Below are 16,690 nucleotides of genomic sequence, written 5' to 3' on the forward strand. Positions count from 1 at the left end.
TGTATAATACAAGCATAATACAAGACGTAGTCAACCAGATTATATTATGTTATATGATGCAGTCACACTTGTAGCAATATTTGTTAGTTCTCTTTGTTGATTCAAGGTTAGCATCATCTGGGGTCCTCTGAGGGTCAGCATCATCTCTTCTCAGGTGTTCTGGATCCAGACTGGAGCTTGTGTAAATCATAGTTACACAAAACAGAGAATAAAATAGAGACATCATTAGCGTAGCTGCTGATCTAACAAAGTAAAATTAGTTTAACCCAAGCTAATGAATAAAAATGCACCTTTGATCAGATACAACTACACTCACAATTTAAGAGATACATTATTCAAATGCTTGGTGAAAGAGATGTGTTTTTAATCTAGATTTAAACAGAGAGAGTCTGTCTGAACCCCGAACATTATCAGGAAGGCTATTCCAGAGTTTGGGAGCCAAATGTGAGAAAGCTCTACCTCCTTTAGTGGAGTTTGCTATCCTAGGAACGACCAAAAGTCCAGCGTTTTGTGACATTAGGGTGCGTGATGGATAGTAACGTGGTAGAAGGGTAGTTAGGTATGCAGGAGCTAAACCATTTAGGGCCTTATAGGTAATGAATGATAATTTGTAACTGATACAGAACTTAATAGGTAGCCAGTGCAGAGACTGTAAAATTGGGGTAATATGATAATAGTTTCTAGACCTGGTAAGGACTCTAGCTGCTGGATTTTGGACTTTCTGTAGCTTGTTTATTGACGAAGCAGGACAACCACCTAGAAGTGCATTACAATAGTCCAGTCTAGAGGTCATGAATGCATGAACTAGCTTTTCTGCATCAGAAACAGGTAACGTTTCGTAGCTTGGCAATGTTTCTAAGATGGAAGAATGCAGTTTATGATGGTCTTATGATGGTCACTTCAAGAAATTAGGTTTACGATTTATGATCAGTGATGTGTCCTCTTGTGAAAAACATCACACTTTGGCATATTTTTTGTAATATATTTAAGTGTGAACTGAATGTAATTAAATTAAAATGTACTATAGTTTAATTATATTAAAGGCAATTAATTCAGTCAGTCAAGTTTACATTATTTAAGAAACTGATAGCCAATGGAGAAAATAAACTCCATGATGTTTTTTTTTTTTTTTTTAATTAAAGTGGAAATCAGTTGTTGTCTCAAAATATGGTTAAAGTGTAGCCTACTGCAGAGAATGTACAGACAAGCATTTATGATCAAGTAAAATATTATTTGATGTTATTCTATTTTATGTAATGTACCTAAATATATGTCTAATTTTGCTTTTGGAATAATAATACGTTTTTTGTAAAATTTTAATAATAGAGTTAAAATTATAATCAAGTACTTTACAGGTGTATGTTAGTATTTTAGTGTCACATTGAGTTTCAGGAAGCCACACCATTAAAAAATAAAGTACTAATTCAATAGTAACGTATAAAAACATAAAAATAATCCACAAGGTAAATTGACTGAAGGCAGTGAACCAAAGCAACATGCTCAGACAAGACCGGACAACCAAAACTGAAAACACAGAAACACAGAGATGCACATAGCTATATACCTAAAATTTTTGTATCATATCGGTTTCGTCCAGATCGATCCGGTGTTTTCGAGCCTGAAACCGATACTTTTTGAACCCGGGTTCCAGAGTGGATAAATCTGAAAATGACACCAGTGTGTTTCATGTGTTCAGTCAATCCGTATATTTTCATTATTATCATCACCGTTACATCACATTACGGCAGCAATATTGGCGGAATGTACTTAAGTGTGTTAAGAAACATAGTCATGAAAGTGACTTTCTTTAAGTGCATTGAACTGACTTTTATTTTTTTATTAATATTATACCATCTACAATTATTTAAAAAAGTATACTTTTAAGATAAGATACACTACAAATGCACATTCCATTCAAGTAAGCACACTTCTTTTTCACAAGGAGTCATTTAAGAGCTTGCCTGTTTTTTTGGTATTTTTACTTAATACCTGGTAACTCCGGGTATTAAGACTTGTATGGCTTAATATAATGTAAATTATGTCTCTTACTAAAATATAAAGTTAAAAATCCCATGAAAGATGTACGCTATTTAATAAATGCACCTTGTTTTATATATATTCTGTACTATGGGGGCGCCATGATTTCAATGAATAAAACTTCCTAAAGACCTGCGCCTTTGTTCTCTCCACTTTAGTCCTGATGCCTTTAAGGCTTTTAGTAGACCACAGCTACTGAAAGAGCTTACAAACGGCAGAGACAAGAAACATTAGATGAAAACATGCCGACACTTGTCATGACGCCGCAGCTACTGAAGGAGTTTCTCAGCGCGGGTTTCACTCGCTATCCGGGAGCGTTTAGACTTCTTACGGTTATGGCATTTGGTTTAAGCCTACGCTTATATCCATCGCCACCTGTAGGATCTTTCAGTAGCTCTTTCCTATCAGTATTTTATTTTCTGAGTTGTGTATTTTTAGTTTTGTTGCAGTAAAAATGACAACAGGTAGTGCCAGTAGCATGCAACCATTTGACGTCATCAAAATAATGATGCCCCCAATAGACCAAAATATGTATAAAACTACGTTTTTTTTTTAAAATAATGTAAATCTTTCATGCATATTTCAGTAGACATCATTTACCTTATATTAAGCCATACAAGTCTTAATACCCAGGGTTCCCTTTAAAAATGTTAATGAAAGAAGTTTTTTTTTTTTACAAATAGGATTCAGTGAACAGCTTTTGCATTTTTGCTGCTAGGGTATCAAGGTACCACATTCTGATTCAAAAATAAAGTCTCAGTGATGCATGTCTTCATATATTGTGTACCAAAATCCATTCACACACAAGTGAGACAGTAATACTCACTCGATCCTCACTTTGGAGTGGAATCAATCCAGTGTGTGTTTGGGTCAGCTGAAGTTTTCTGTCCGCTACTGTAGACAGCAGGTGGATGTAATTGTGTTTTGACTCTCTTGTTTTGCTTTTTTTGTCATTTTTTGGGGTGCTTGTCTGATGTCAGTGCTGGTTTTATGCTGCTCATTTCCGTGCTGTGTGACAGATACTTTCTCTTAAACTCAAGATGACATCAAAAGTGACCCTGATTTATCTTCTTAACACACATTCCAGGTTTTATTGGGTGTGTTCACACTGTGGCTAAATATGGTTGTCACTCCAGTTTTAATCCCATTCTGTGCATATTTCGGTTGTTTACAGGACCCTCGTGAAAAAGAAGTGCACTTAATTGTATTAAATAAACAATTAAAGTGTACTTCAAATCTTAAGTGTATTTTTATACATTATGAAATAAAACATCACTTAAATGCACTTAGAGTTCACTTATATAACTATATTTCTTGGCAATCGTGTACACTTTTAATAAAAATGAACTTGCAATAATGTTAAATAGTTTTTTCTGCAAAGTAAATATTTTAAATGTTTAAAAAATATATTTCAAGTTATCCACATTTTAAAGTTAATATATTTTAAATGTATATAATTTACTAATTACAAATATATTTCAAAGCATGACGTACATTATATACCATATTTTAGTTTACCATAAATGCTTGTCAGTACTTTTTAACAGTATTTCAAAGACAACAGAAGAAATTATAATGAAATTATGACCTAGTGCATTTAATATGTACTGTGGTTTCTTCATATTGATATCCTGAAAAACATCACATTACAGAGATAGGTTTTAAACACTCTCTTTCTCTCTCTCTCTCTCTCTCACTCTGAATCACTTATTCACACCTGGTTGCACAATTTCAATGTATTGAAATGAATTTACAGATGAATGCACATGTAAGTTTCACATTCCCTATAAATTTTATTCTATATAGTCAGACTCACTCTGATTGACTCTTTTCCACTCACACATACACACACACCCTGTATTTTTCAGCCAAGGGAAACAAACTAAGCACACATACACACACACACAGAGATAGAGGCTACGTAGCCAGACTCCCATTTCTCAAATCTCCTGTTCCAGAGAGAAACACAAGGTGTGCTCTTTATCACTGCTTTACTCCCTGCCATCTACAGATGCGCTTTTCCAATGCAGCAGCCAGAAGAGGCAGGAACCTGGGGCTAGGGAAATATGCATGTCCTCTTACTGCCCCCGTTTCAGATTCAGACCAGCAGCTTTCCCATGCAGAGCTGAACCTGTGGAAGCTGTCGGGCAGGGAGGGACTTGGCTCTGTCCAGAGCAACGCCAGTGTGCTGCAGAGGCATCTAGTGGCCAGAGCATCACTGCAGTCAGCTGTTTATTACTGTAAAACACAAAATTTGATTTAATATATGGCATCCATCAGTTAGAATTAGATTCAGTGTCATTCCATTTGAGTCTGCCAACAGGAAATTAACCTTTGCTTCCAAAAAAGCAATTTATTGTGGTAGAGTAGTGATCGATATGCATCACATTAAGTTTTGTATTTTTGTTTTTGTTCATGTAAAAAAAAAACAAAAATTATCCAGAGATATAGAAAAAACAAAACAATACAAATACACAAAACTTATTTATAAGTATTATATTTATTATTTTATATATTAGCATATCTGTCTGTGTTTTATGTATTTATTTATTCTATTGTTTATTTATTCTTTCAGGTTCTTCATGTAGCTTTTTCTCTTAACTGTTCTGGAAAATAATGTTTCAAAAAACAAAAACAAAAAACTATCATTCAAAATGTAATAAGTATCACCCAAGCTGTAATAAGCGAAAATGGCTGCTTATTCCCTGTGTGCTGCTGTGCTCTTAAAGCACACTGTCTTCTTCCATGTTGGCTGTGATTGGATTATCTAAGTGAAGTCACAGGGTGGGTGAAAAACACTCCTGAAATATCCCCTCCGTAACGAGAAGATTCAATCAGACAGATTTAGGGTGGTGTTGGGACTCCAATGCAGCACATTATGGCCAGCGTCGTGGATGTATCAGAGCGGATGTGGTTGTATAAGAAGCTCTCTGTTTCTCCAGAAGGCATATGAATGCTTTCTTTCCAAGAGATTCCTAATGATCATTATTATAGGGTTCATGGCATTCTGATTCATTTATTCCCCTCCTAAACCATGCCCCCTGTGCCCTCAGACCGCATAGAAAACAAAGCGAACAGTACACATTTCATTAAGATTTAACACAAGTTCAAAGTTCTGTACACTTACAGTGATACTTGTACAATGGAAATCTATTGCACTGAGATGAACATGAACTGTTTATAAAGCTTATATATTATACATTACTGTTCAGAAGAATGGGGTCGGATTTGTTTTGGAAAGTTTCAGACTAACTGAAACACCTCCGATTGGCCCCTGCTTTCCAGAAATCAACAAATATGTCTGTGTAAAAACACGTTGTGAATAGAAACCTTTGATGCTCCCCAGAGCGCAAACACAAAAACACTTTTGTTATGTTGTTTCTGTTTATTTTGTTATTAAAGTCATGTTTGCTGGGTTCCCTCGTCCTTCTTTGTACTTTGTACTTTGTTACACACATATATACAATTTCCTTAAAGGGATACTCCACCCCAAAATTAAAATTTTGCAATTAATCACTTTCCACCTTTAATCAACCTTTAAATCATCCTTGTGACCCATTTTTTAAGTCTCGTGACTCAGGGTTTGAAACCACTGCATTAAATTGATCTAAAGTAACTGTGAAGACATTTATAATGTTACAAAAGATTTATATCTCAAATAAATGCGGTTCTTCTGAACCTTCTAATCAGCAAATAATCCTGAAAAATAAAATGTATCACAAAATCTGAAGCAGCACAACTTTTTTCAACAGAAATCTGAAATGTTTCTTGAGCAGCAAATCAGCACATGTGACACTGAAGACTCGAGTAATGATGCAGAAAATTTAGCTTTTTTTTTATTTTAGATTTTTTTATTTGATTCTAAAATATATTCAAATAGAAAACAGTTATTTTGAATTGTAATAATATTTCACAATACTTCTGTTTTACTGTATTTGTAACTAAATAAATGCCACTTTGTTGAGCGACAATTCTTTCGAAAAACATTTTAACCTGTTAGTCTGCACCCAGACACTCTCGTCCTGAATGCCCCTCAACTCGCACGTGTCAACATTTACGAACAGATTAAATGAAACGGGACAAATTTAATCTTGACAAACTATCTATCATTATAAAGATCTAAGCCTCAAGCATCGACGACAGATCACTGTTTTTCAATGGAAAGCTAATAAAAACTATATTTGCTAAATTTGTGTAAGCAGTACACATAAAAACATGAACATCTGAAATGCTGTACATAGCAGATCCGTCTTAATAACGAGTCATAAACACATCCACAGCTGTAAATCCTGGTTCAGTTAGGAAGGTAAGGGTCCACTGAATGACATCTCATGAAGCACGTTTAGTCCAACGAAGCAAAAAAGGTTGTAATATGGATCATAATTCCTTTGTTTACGTTTCAGTTCTTCAGCGACAGAACTGTTTGCGTCTGTTATGATATAACTCATGGTCGGAAACTACGTCTTGGTAGTAGTTTTGCAGCGTACAGTGTCACAAACAGAATGAGACGATCCACCAGAAAAAAGAATAGGCGAAATATAGTTTATTTGAATTTTATTTTGGCGCTCCCTCGTGACGAGCTCTGACGCACCTGTCAGCTGATGGAGGCGGAACTTATAGCGACCGCCTTTTTCTTTGTTTCTTTTATTTTTCGACAGTTTTTATATATGTGAGGGTGTGTTTTATGTTGCATGTGAATGTATCTGCATGATTACTATCTGTTTGAGTGCAAATCAGCCCAAATCAGCTCAATATTACTGCATGATCACGGCTATCAAAGTGAACGCGTCTATATGAATAGAGAGAGTGGTTTATTTACTTTATGGCACATTTGTGTTATTACCATCTGTAGAAGTGGCCATCAGCACATCAGCACTTATTTGCATCGTAATTCATTGTAAATGCTGTATTTCTAGCAATCTCAGGATTTTCTGTAATTGGCAAACAAAGTTAAATCTTTTTTTATTTTTCTTATTTTTCTTACTCAAATTATTCTTGTTGTATTTTTCTAGTGCAAAAATAAATCACTTATGCGATGTCTATGTTTCTGTCTAGTGTTTTATAATTGAAAAAAACTATGCAGTGGTATGTTTACTGACTAAATAGTTTGTAGAAGAATTCAATACTATTGGGAAATATGTTTTTGTATATTTGGGGGATGGGGGTGTAGACATAGTCTCATAAAAATATTTGCAGGAGTCTCACTTTTCATGATATCTTAATCAGATTTGAAATAGAAACTCATGACACATGTGGCTTTCAACCCATTACTTTTCTAGATTGCTCCAGGTATCATTTAATGCATTTTTATATAAAAAAAAATATATATATTGTGTGGTAAAAAATATAATTGTGGTAAAAAAAAAGGCACTTCAGTGTCTATAACTTTCAATATTTTTGAGCATTGTCAAATCTGGTTGATAAAAAGTAAAGCCCAAAGGGTCTTCTTTTCAAAGACACCAAAATTATGTTTGTAACACACTGAAGTAGGAAATTGTTACAATTATAAGTTAGGTAGAGCACTTTCAGCTGTGAGTCCCATAATGGTGGGTGCTGGCTAACAGGTTAAAATCTTACAGATCCCACATTTTTGAACGGTTGTATTTACTGGCATATTAGCATGAGACATGAGGCATTGTCGATCATGTCACAGATGCTATAGATAGAGCTTCCTTTGCTGTAGATAAGCCAATTCCATTGTTTCTCTTTGTGTCTCGGTACAGCTGGTGTCTGCGGACGGCTCTCATGGCTCTGACGGTGGTTCAGTGTGTGCAGACTCTCAGGCCGATGTACCGCCCCCGCTGGAGAGGACAGGAGGCATCGGAGACTCCAGACCCCCTTCCTTCCAGTCAGTAACCCCACAGCTGTCCCACACTGTCTCTTACTGTGTGTGTGTGTGTGTGTGTGTGTGTGTGAAAGAGAGAGAGAGAGAGTGAATGTGTCTATTTAATTGTACACCAACAGACCAAAATAAAATTAAAGTCTTCATTTAGCCAAATACTGAAACTGGAAGTAATGTTTATGTAATAATTAATTAATTAAATCTATTGAATAAAATCAACACTCCAATAAAAACGCAAAATTTCACATAAAGCAGTTTTTATAGGAACTTTTTAATGATAAAGTTATGTTTCTACTCCAGATTGTTGTTGAAATATAAACATTTAATCAGTGGCTGTAATAACTTGTTTTCATGACAGATTAATTCAAACATGGATTAAATAATGAAGACATCACTAACAATTTAAGCTCCGGCCACACTTTATTTTAAGCTCCAACTTCCACTATTAATTATGACTTTTTTGCCTCAGTTAACTCATAATTTGCAGTTTATTAAAGGAGTCATAAGATTATCATATGATTACATTTTTCCTTTGTTACAAGCTCTTGGTTTATGAAGAAGATCTGGAAAGTTGCAAAGACTAAAGTCTCAAATCCAAAGAGATATTCTTTATCAAAGTTAAGACTCTGCCACGCCCCCTAAAACAACTCGTTTAAACACGCCCCCACATGTCTCTGTCACTATGTGGAAATATTAGCGTAATGCCGCCCAAATGTTCACACAAAGAAAGAAGGCATGGTTTCACTTGTCAGAAGGAGGGACTTTGTAGAAAACTACGTGTTTGAAAGAAGCGGGGATACATGACTACAATAATGTACAGTATTTAAAATAAAATAGTGTTTTTTGAACATTAAACCACGTCAACATATTCTGTTACACCAAATAATCATCTTTAAAAAAGCATCATATGACCCCTTTTAAGAGTTTGTAGGTAGTTGTTAAATTTAGGTATGGGGTTGGATTAAGGGATCTAAAATATGCTCATAAGGCATTAATACAGTATGTGCATTATAAGTACTAAAGCAGTTAATATGCTAGTAATATGCATGCTAGTTAAAAGTGAGAATTGGTTCTTAAAATAAAGTGTTACCATTTTTTCTAGCTAACTGCCTAGTTTGTGGACATTACATTACATGGCATTGTTAACAAGCTGTTTGACGTCTTTCAGTGGAGGGATTACATTTTTATCACAAAAAATAAAACCAGTGCCATTCTTTATACTTATTGAAAATTGTGTTTAAAGTTTTTCTACAAGTAATATAATTATGAAAAACAGTAAACAAGTTTCACTAAAATTTTATTTGTCTTTTAATTAATGACATTTAAACATTTTATTTTTTGGGTAAATAAAGGGGATTTGCTATTAAAATTAAAACATGGAAGTAATTTTGTGTGAATTATTTCCCTTAAAAAATAAAGTTGTATTAATTTTTTCAACAGTAGTAGCAGTATCACATACATTCTACTAAATAATAGTGATATTTCTAGCACAATGTCTTTATGTAAAAATTAACTTTTATTTTGACGGGCTACTTTTATTTTGACACTGGTTTTACTTAATTGAAACGGTAAAATGCTTGTGAAGTGACTCAGAACAGTTCTGGTGATGTAGTTTATGTATTTATGTCCTCATTGAGACGGCAGATGCTGAAATTACTGCAATCGTCACGCGCTTCAGTCTATGTAGTAAACAAACCATTCATTCATTCACACAGAGACGCGCGGGAAAAACAGGATTCATATTTACAGGCTTAACATTTACAGATAATGGTACATATGGAGATTTGATTTAAATAATTCATGCTAACTTTGACAAATTCCGTGACCGTACATATTAAAATGTAAGTTTAATTTTCATGACTGGATTTTGAGATTCTGTCCGTGTTTTCTGCTTCACGGAAATCAAAGCGCTGTATGCGTCAAGAACCGGGTTGACCGGGTACTCGGTACCATCTGTACTTAAAGAAACCTGGTACTGTGACATTTTCATTTTTTTACGGAAGTACCGGGTCTTTTGACAACACTACCACTGGTTGAGCCAGACGCTTCAGACGCACAGTTTTCTTGTCAGATACACACTCGGGAGGTGGTAAGAGACCAGAAGCGCTCGCTTTTGACATGAACTCATTAACCTTCAGTTTCCTTTAACATGCACTAATCAGAGCCTTAACCTGAGAGCGCTAGCACGTCAATACCCTTAATGACATCTGTCAGATCACAGGAGTGTGTTAAGAGGAGCTGTGCGAGTCTCAGATCTGTGCGTGTTTAAATTCTCCAATAAGCCTGGAGACCCCATTACGTGTTAATCTAATCAACTCTACAGGCCCTCAAAGAAAGACGCTCATCCATTTAGATCGACGTTTTACCTACAAAGGCATCGATTGCGTTAAGTGCTCATTATGATGGGAATGTGGAAGACGAAGAAAGACCTGATGGAGGTGAAGTGTTTTAGGTCTGAACAGCTAATTAAAAAGCAGTTTAGCCTTTATTACTGCAATTTAATTTAAATAAATAGTCAAAGTCCAAAGTAAATGAGCAGCCTTTTGTTTAGTCTTTGTTATAATACATTTTTTACAGTCTTTTCACACTTGACTCATTCTTAGTTGCTTTTGCAGATCATATATATCATATACTATAGGAATATTAGGTACTTCTTTCATTTCAAATCAACCCTTGAGAAAAAGAAGTGTGCTTATTTGTATGCAATGTGCACTTTCAGTGTATTTAAAAATCTTAAAAGTGAATAAAAAATACTTGCGGATAATGTAATATTAATGAAATGGAAGGACACTTAAGTGCACTTAAAGAGAGTCATTTAAGTACACTTTTAAAATCTGCACTTTGTAATCAGATAAATTAAAGTTGACTTTAACTGTTTTAATAAAATGCGATCTTGCTTTAATGGTGTACATTTATTGTGATGTGTCGATTAATATACTTAAGCACTTGATTTTAATTTTAACTGTAGTGTGTAATTTAATACTACATTTAAAGTTAACATATTTCAACTGTACTAAATGGCAGCTTAAATATATTAAAATACATGACATACAAGTTTCAATAGAAATAACATTAAAGTATATATTAAAGTATATTTTGGTTTACTACTCAGCAGTACACTTTAACCATATTTCAAAGAACTGAGATAGAGAAATGTACTTACATCCTACTTAAGTGGGTCAAAAAAAGTTAATCTAATTGCATTTAATACATTTTATTTAAATTCAGTGAACATGCATTTAAGTGTCCAAAAACATAACATTCGGTTCACACTTAAGGAAAATTATTTTTAAAAGTATGCTAAAGTCTATTTTATTTCATAAGTAAAGAAGTACCATTTGATTTTAAAGATGCATTATGAATCACAGCTCTATTCTTCATTGATTTTTATAAAAACCCTTACGGAGAAAGTGAAAGGGAGAATACTTCTGAAACCAAGGCCGGTTGCTGTTGTGATCTATTGGGACATTAAAAGTTTTATGATTTCACAGTTTAAATATCACACTCAATGTTTGTCAAAATCATACCAATGTGATTTATTTTGACCAAATCGCACAGCCCTCATATATGTTTTGATGTTTTTTTATTTTCTTGTCCGTATCAGTGTCAGGTTTCTGGTTTCCCCACAGGTCTGTTAGTGGCATTGTTGGTCAGTGGGTGTCTTTATCTGTGTGTAACCACATGTGTGTGCATACTTGTTTGTCGTGCTGGTGTTTCCTGTCTGTGTGTGTGTGTTTCCTGTTCTGTCTGTCAGGCAGCATGACTCCCCTCTGTGTGAGTGTGTTTGTGTGCAGGTTAATTATTCATGCACTGAACACACAGCTCGAAGCAGTCAGGTGAAATACAGCAGCAACCTGTGATCGCCCTCTGCTGCTGATCCACAGCTTTTCTGACTTGCAAACTCTTATTAGTCATAATTAGGTTTTCGTTGTGAATCTTTATGGTACTCTTTAGTTTATACATATTATTATAAACTATTAATGAAGAATAGCTTTAAAGCCAGCTAGAAACTGCTGCTTATGGCAAGACTGGCTAATGAAACAATTACTGGCCACATGTTCTTCCAGTGTTATTTTAATATAATTCATATACTATTATAGTAAAATACTTTTAAATATATTATCATATTTTTTTCTGTTTTTATTTTAATTTTAGTTAAAGTATTTTTTTTTTTTGGCTTTTTTTGTCCATATAGTATTTATTAATTTTGATTTATTAGTTTTAGTTTATTTATTTGATTTATTTAAGTACAAAAATTTTAGTAAAATTTATTTTAAGTTACAAAAATGAGAAATGTTAATGGCTAACTCATATCAAATATGTTACATTTTTTTATTTTATTTAGTATTTTATTTAAAAAAATGTTTTTTTTTAAGTATATTTTTAAATGTATTTCAAAATATAGCAAAAATATGGTGTGTGCATAAATATATATTTTTTACTAACAAATTCTGGGCCATTTTTTTGTTTTGTACAATAATAATGATAATAAAAAGTAAAATAATCATTCTTGCCGCTAAAATAAATATTTGGAAATATTGGTGTAGAAATGTTGAACTATGTATAAATTCAAGTATATATTCAAGAATTTCAAGTAACAATTTTTGATGGTTTTAGTTTTATTTGACAATAATGATTTTGTTTAAATGCATGGAATAGGTTGAATGTTGAGTTGCCTGTGATTCCAACATGATTCCAACACTTTCATAGTCCAATGATTTACAAATGCTTTATGATTAGATTATCAAATGAATCATTGATCAACTAAAACCTGTTTAGAAGTGGAGTATAGTTCTCTTTAAATAAAAAGCTTCCTTGTGTGAATTGTGTGTGGCACTCAGCTATGTTTTAGTCACCATCTGAACACTCGTCCTTCATTATTCTGCCTTCCTCTTTTTGTCCAGTGCGAATGCCGCAGGAAGTCAGGATGACCTGGGCAATGATACCGAGCCTGAGGTGGGTCCATCGCCGAGAAAAGACCGAGACAAAGTCAGAGACAGAGACAGAGAGAGGCCTCGTAGAAAAGATACACACGACCATGGTGAGTTTACCCATAAGTCAGTCCTGGCTTATGATGAGGAGAAACACAGGCTTGTTTGATGAGTGTTGTGTGCTGCAGGAGGCCGGATGAACGGTCACTCGCGGCCGGAGCGCAGGCCGGACATCACCGGCTTCGAGAGCTCGTCCACGCTGATGAGCAGTGAGCTGGACACCACCAGCTTCTTCGACTCCGAGGAGGAGGACTCTACTAGCAGGCGAGTCCTGCTCTCACAGACAAAACAAGGATTTTAATTACTCTTTAGAAATAGACATCTGATGTGGGGCTGCTTTTAACATCTCAATATCTTCATATCTGCTTCACTTTTAATTTCATTTGAGAAAAGCTACTGTCAAATACAAACTGAAACTCAAAGATCTTCACAACAAACCACCAAAATAAATTTAAAAAATCTTAACTTGAAGAAATTATGACATAAATGTATTACAATGTATGAATATTAAACTCATATGTTTGTACTTCTCAAAGTAATAGTACAGTAATAATAGTAGCAATTATTTTTTAACCCAGATTTTTTTTATGTACTGTATATAGTTTGGTTTGCAGCATGCTATTTGACAAATGCAATGTTTTGATTGTTTCGAAAATTGTAAATTTTTAATTTATTTTCAGATTATTTATATTTTCATTTAATTACATTTTAAAAATACCATATTTGATTAAACATTTGTAATAAAACATAAAACACAGAATGCATAAAAAAATTTATGTAAAACAGGATTTTGGGGAAAAGTTTAATTTTGGGCCCTAAATTAAAAGTTAGATTAAGCTGTGTAGAGTTTAATTGTGAACAAACCCATTATGTTTACATTTATTATAAACTGCATAATGGTCAGTTTACAAATCTTTCAGACTGAAGAGGGAAAAACATATTTTGCAAATAAATATAATCTACTTTACTATTAGCATATTGAGATTTTATTATTTAATTATTTCTAATTAAGCAGGTTTCTCATTTTAATGATAATTTTGATTACAATAATACAGTCCATTTTCAGTGTATTACAGTAAAAAATACTGTTTTACAATGTTTTTTTGGTAAAAAAAAAAAAAAAAAGCTCAATATTTTAACAATGATTTTCATGACTGTAATACAGCCAGTTTTTACCGCATTACTGTACAAAATAATATTCCTCAATTATTAGTATTTTTTTTTAAATAAATTAATATTTCTTACTTCAAACAATGGCATTTGCAGTAATTTTTAACTGTGTTGTAATACAAAATACAGTTTTTTTTTCATTTGATTTGTTTTTTTAGTAATGTAAATTAACATTATTTTTAATTATTTTCATTACGGTAATACAGTCCATGCTTTATTTTATAACAATATTAAATACAGTTTCACAATGTTTTAAAGAAAATATTTCTCATTGTTTTTAACAACAGTAAAACAGTTGATTTTTATTATATTAGTAAAAAATAGTGATCAATGACAGAGAGCTATTCTGATATTTTTCACATGTAAAGAGGCCAGTCTTAACAGAGGTCATCTGGATATGGACATTATAAGGGTATTTATACAAAAAGAGTCAGAGTTATGGTGGAGCTATACATCTTAAGTGTAGCTTTGGCTCCTCATGAAGACTCAGATCACATGCTCTGGAAAGCCAACACAAAGCATGGTTTTCAATGCTCTGATACACTACTACACTATTGCAGACGATTGGCTGGTAAGCATCACATGACTCTCCTGACCAATCAGAGCAGAGACGACTGTAATGTGCATTATATGTGCACAAAAGCCACTTCCAGGCTGAATATGATGTTTTGAAGATTGTGTTTCGTCTGTGATGCTGCTACAGGTTCAGCAGCTCTACGGAGCAGAGCACATCGTCACGTCTCATGAGACGCCATCGCCGCCGCAGACGCAAACCCAAAGCACCCAGGATGGAGCGGGTGAGAGTCCAGATAAACCTCATGGCTATCAGTGTTTATATCAGTGTGTCCTCATCTCTGGCTCTCTTTCTCTCGATCTCTCCAGTCCTCATCGTTCAGCAGCATCACTGACTCCACCATGTCTCTGAACATCATCACTGTCACATTAAACATGGGTGAGTATGTGCACATGTATATCTGTGTGTCTGCCGTCCAACATACACCACAACATGAAGGACATTCACTAACGGCGTTCATTTCTGAGTGGAACAGAACTGTAAACCGGGGCTTCGGTTTTCCATCTCAATTTATTTAGGTTGTGAAAAGTTATATTATTAAAAGTATTGTAAGTATCACACTTTGATGTGTAACTCGTTCTGAACCATCTGTGCTATAGACAGTAGTGGAAAAGATCTTAAATACACTACTGGTTAAACATTTTGAATTTTTTTTATGTTATTGAAAAAAGACTCTTATGTTCACCAAGGCTGCATTTGTTTGGTCAAAAATACAGTTAAAACAGTAATCTTTTTACAATTTAAATGAAAAGTTTTCCATCTGAATATATAGTCAAATGTATTTTTTTTCTGTGATGCAATGCTGAATTTTCAGCATAATTCCTCCAGTCTTCAGTGTCACAAGATCTTTCAGAAATCATTCTAATGTGCTGATTTGCAAAACAATAAATTTAGATAATTTTGGGTGTTTTTATTAATATTGATTTATTAATATTGGTTCTTATGATTGTTGAAAAACTGTTTTACAGCTTAATATTTTTGTGGAAACTGTGATAATCTTTGATAAATCGAAGTTCAAAAGAACAATATTTTTTTTAAATGTACTTTTTTGTAGCGTTATAAATTACTGTACTGTCACCTTTGATTAGTTTAACAACAATAATAATAAACTTTATTTTATATAGCGCCTTTAAAAGTAGCATCTCAAAGCACTTTAAATAAAAATATGAAATTAAAAGATACACATAACTTTTTTTGCAGGCAGTAAAAAAATTAATAAAAATAAAAAGCCAATATAATAACAAACAAAATAATCACATGAATCACATAAAAGCTACCCTAAAAAGTATGTTTTAAGGGAAGATTTAAAAACACTGCATTCTGCAAAATTCTGCATTCCTAATCCTAAACCAAAGAAGAAAAGCCTGATCACCCATAGTTTTTAACCGTGTTGTTTAGACAGTTAAAAGACCAGCTTCAGAAGAGCGTAGAGCATGTGTAGGAGTGTAGGGGGTTAAAAGCTCAAACAAATATTGAGGGGCCAAATTATTCAAGGCCTTATAAGTGAGCATGATAATTTTAAAATCAATACAAAAAATAACCGGAAACCAGTGCATTTTTTCCAGGATAGGTGTGATGTACTCCCTTGCTCTGGTCCTAGTTAGAATTCTAGCAGCTGAATTTTATACAAACTGTTATTTACTTTGCCAGCCAGCAAAGCATTACAATAATCAATACGTGAGAAAACAAAAGTGTTGATTAACTTTTCAGCCACAGAGAAAGTCAGCATGGGACATTATTTGGCAATGTTTCTGAGATGAAAAAATGATGCTTTGAATGTTAAATTGGCGTCAAATATCACCCCCAGATTTTTTTGTTTACTTTGGAATTGTAAAGCAGAGCCAACCACACTTGAGGTTATGAACTCTGCTTCACGCAACTGATGAGGTGAACCAATAAGCATCACTTCAGTCTTGTCAGTGTTTAGACAGAGAAAATTTTCGACATCCATTTTTTTATCTCAGTAAAACATTAAGAAAGAAGAGACACAGGCTGAATGTATATAGATCTGAGTGTCATTGGCATAAAAGTAAAAAAGTTAAGACCAAGAGTTCTTAAAAGTTGGCCAAATGGAAA

The 16,690-nt window shown here is 33.7% G+C and overlaps 1 protein-coding gene across 1 annotated transcript in view; it reads left to right on the forward strand.

Annotated features, from left to right (window-relative positions):
- Positions 1–16,690, forward strand: part of LOC127934609 (segment polarity protein dishevelled homolog DVL-3-like) — a 36,858-nt gene that overhangs the window by 13,080 nt on the left and 7,088 nt on the right. Inside the window, exons 3-7 of the mRNA XM_052532104.1 lie at positions 7,761–7,885; positions 12,784–12,920; positions 12,999–13,134; positions 14,744–14,837; positions 14,923–14,992. Coding sequence (XP_052388064.1) covers positions 7,761–7,885; positions 12,784–12,920; positions 12,999–13,134; positions 14,744–14,837; positions 14,923–14,992 — 562 coding nt within the window. The remainder of the gene's footprint in view (positions 1–7,760; positions 7,886–12,783; positions 12,921–12,998; positions 13,135–14,743; positions 14,838–14,922; positions 14,993–16,690) is intronic.

This window comes from Carassius gibelio, chromosome A18, assembly GCF_023724105.1.
Source record: "Carassius gibelio isolate Cgi1373 ecotype wild population from Czech Republic chromosome A18, carGib1.2-hapl.c, whole genome shotgun sequence".
In the NCBI taxonomy this organism is placed as follows: Eukaryota; Metazoa; Chordata; class Actinopteri; order Cypriniformes; family Cyprinidae; genus Carassius; species Carassius gibelio.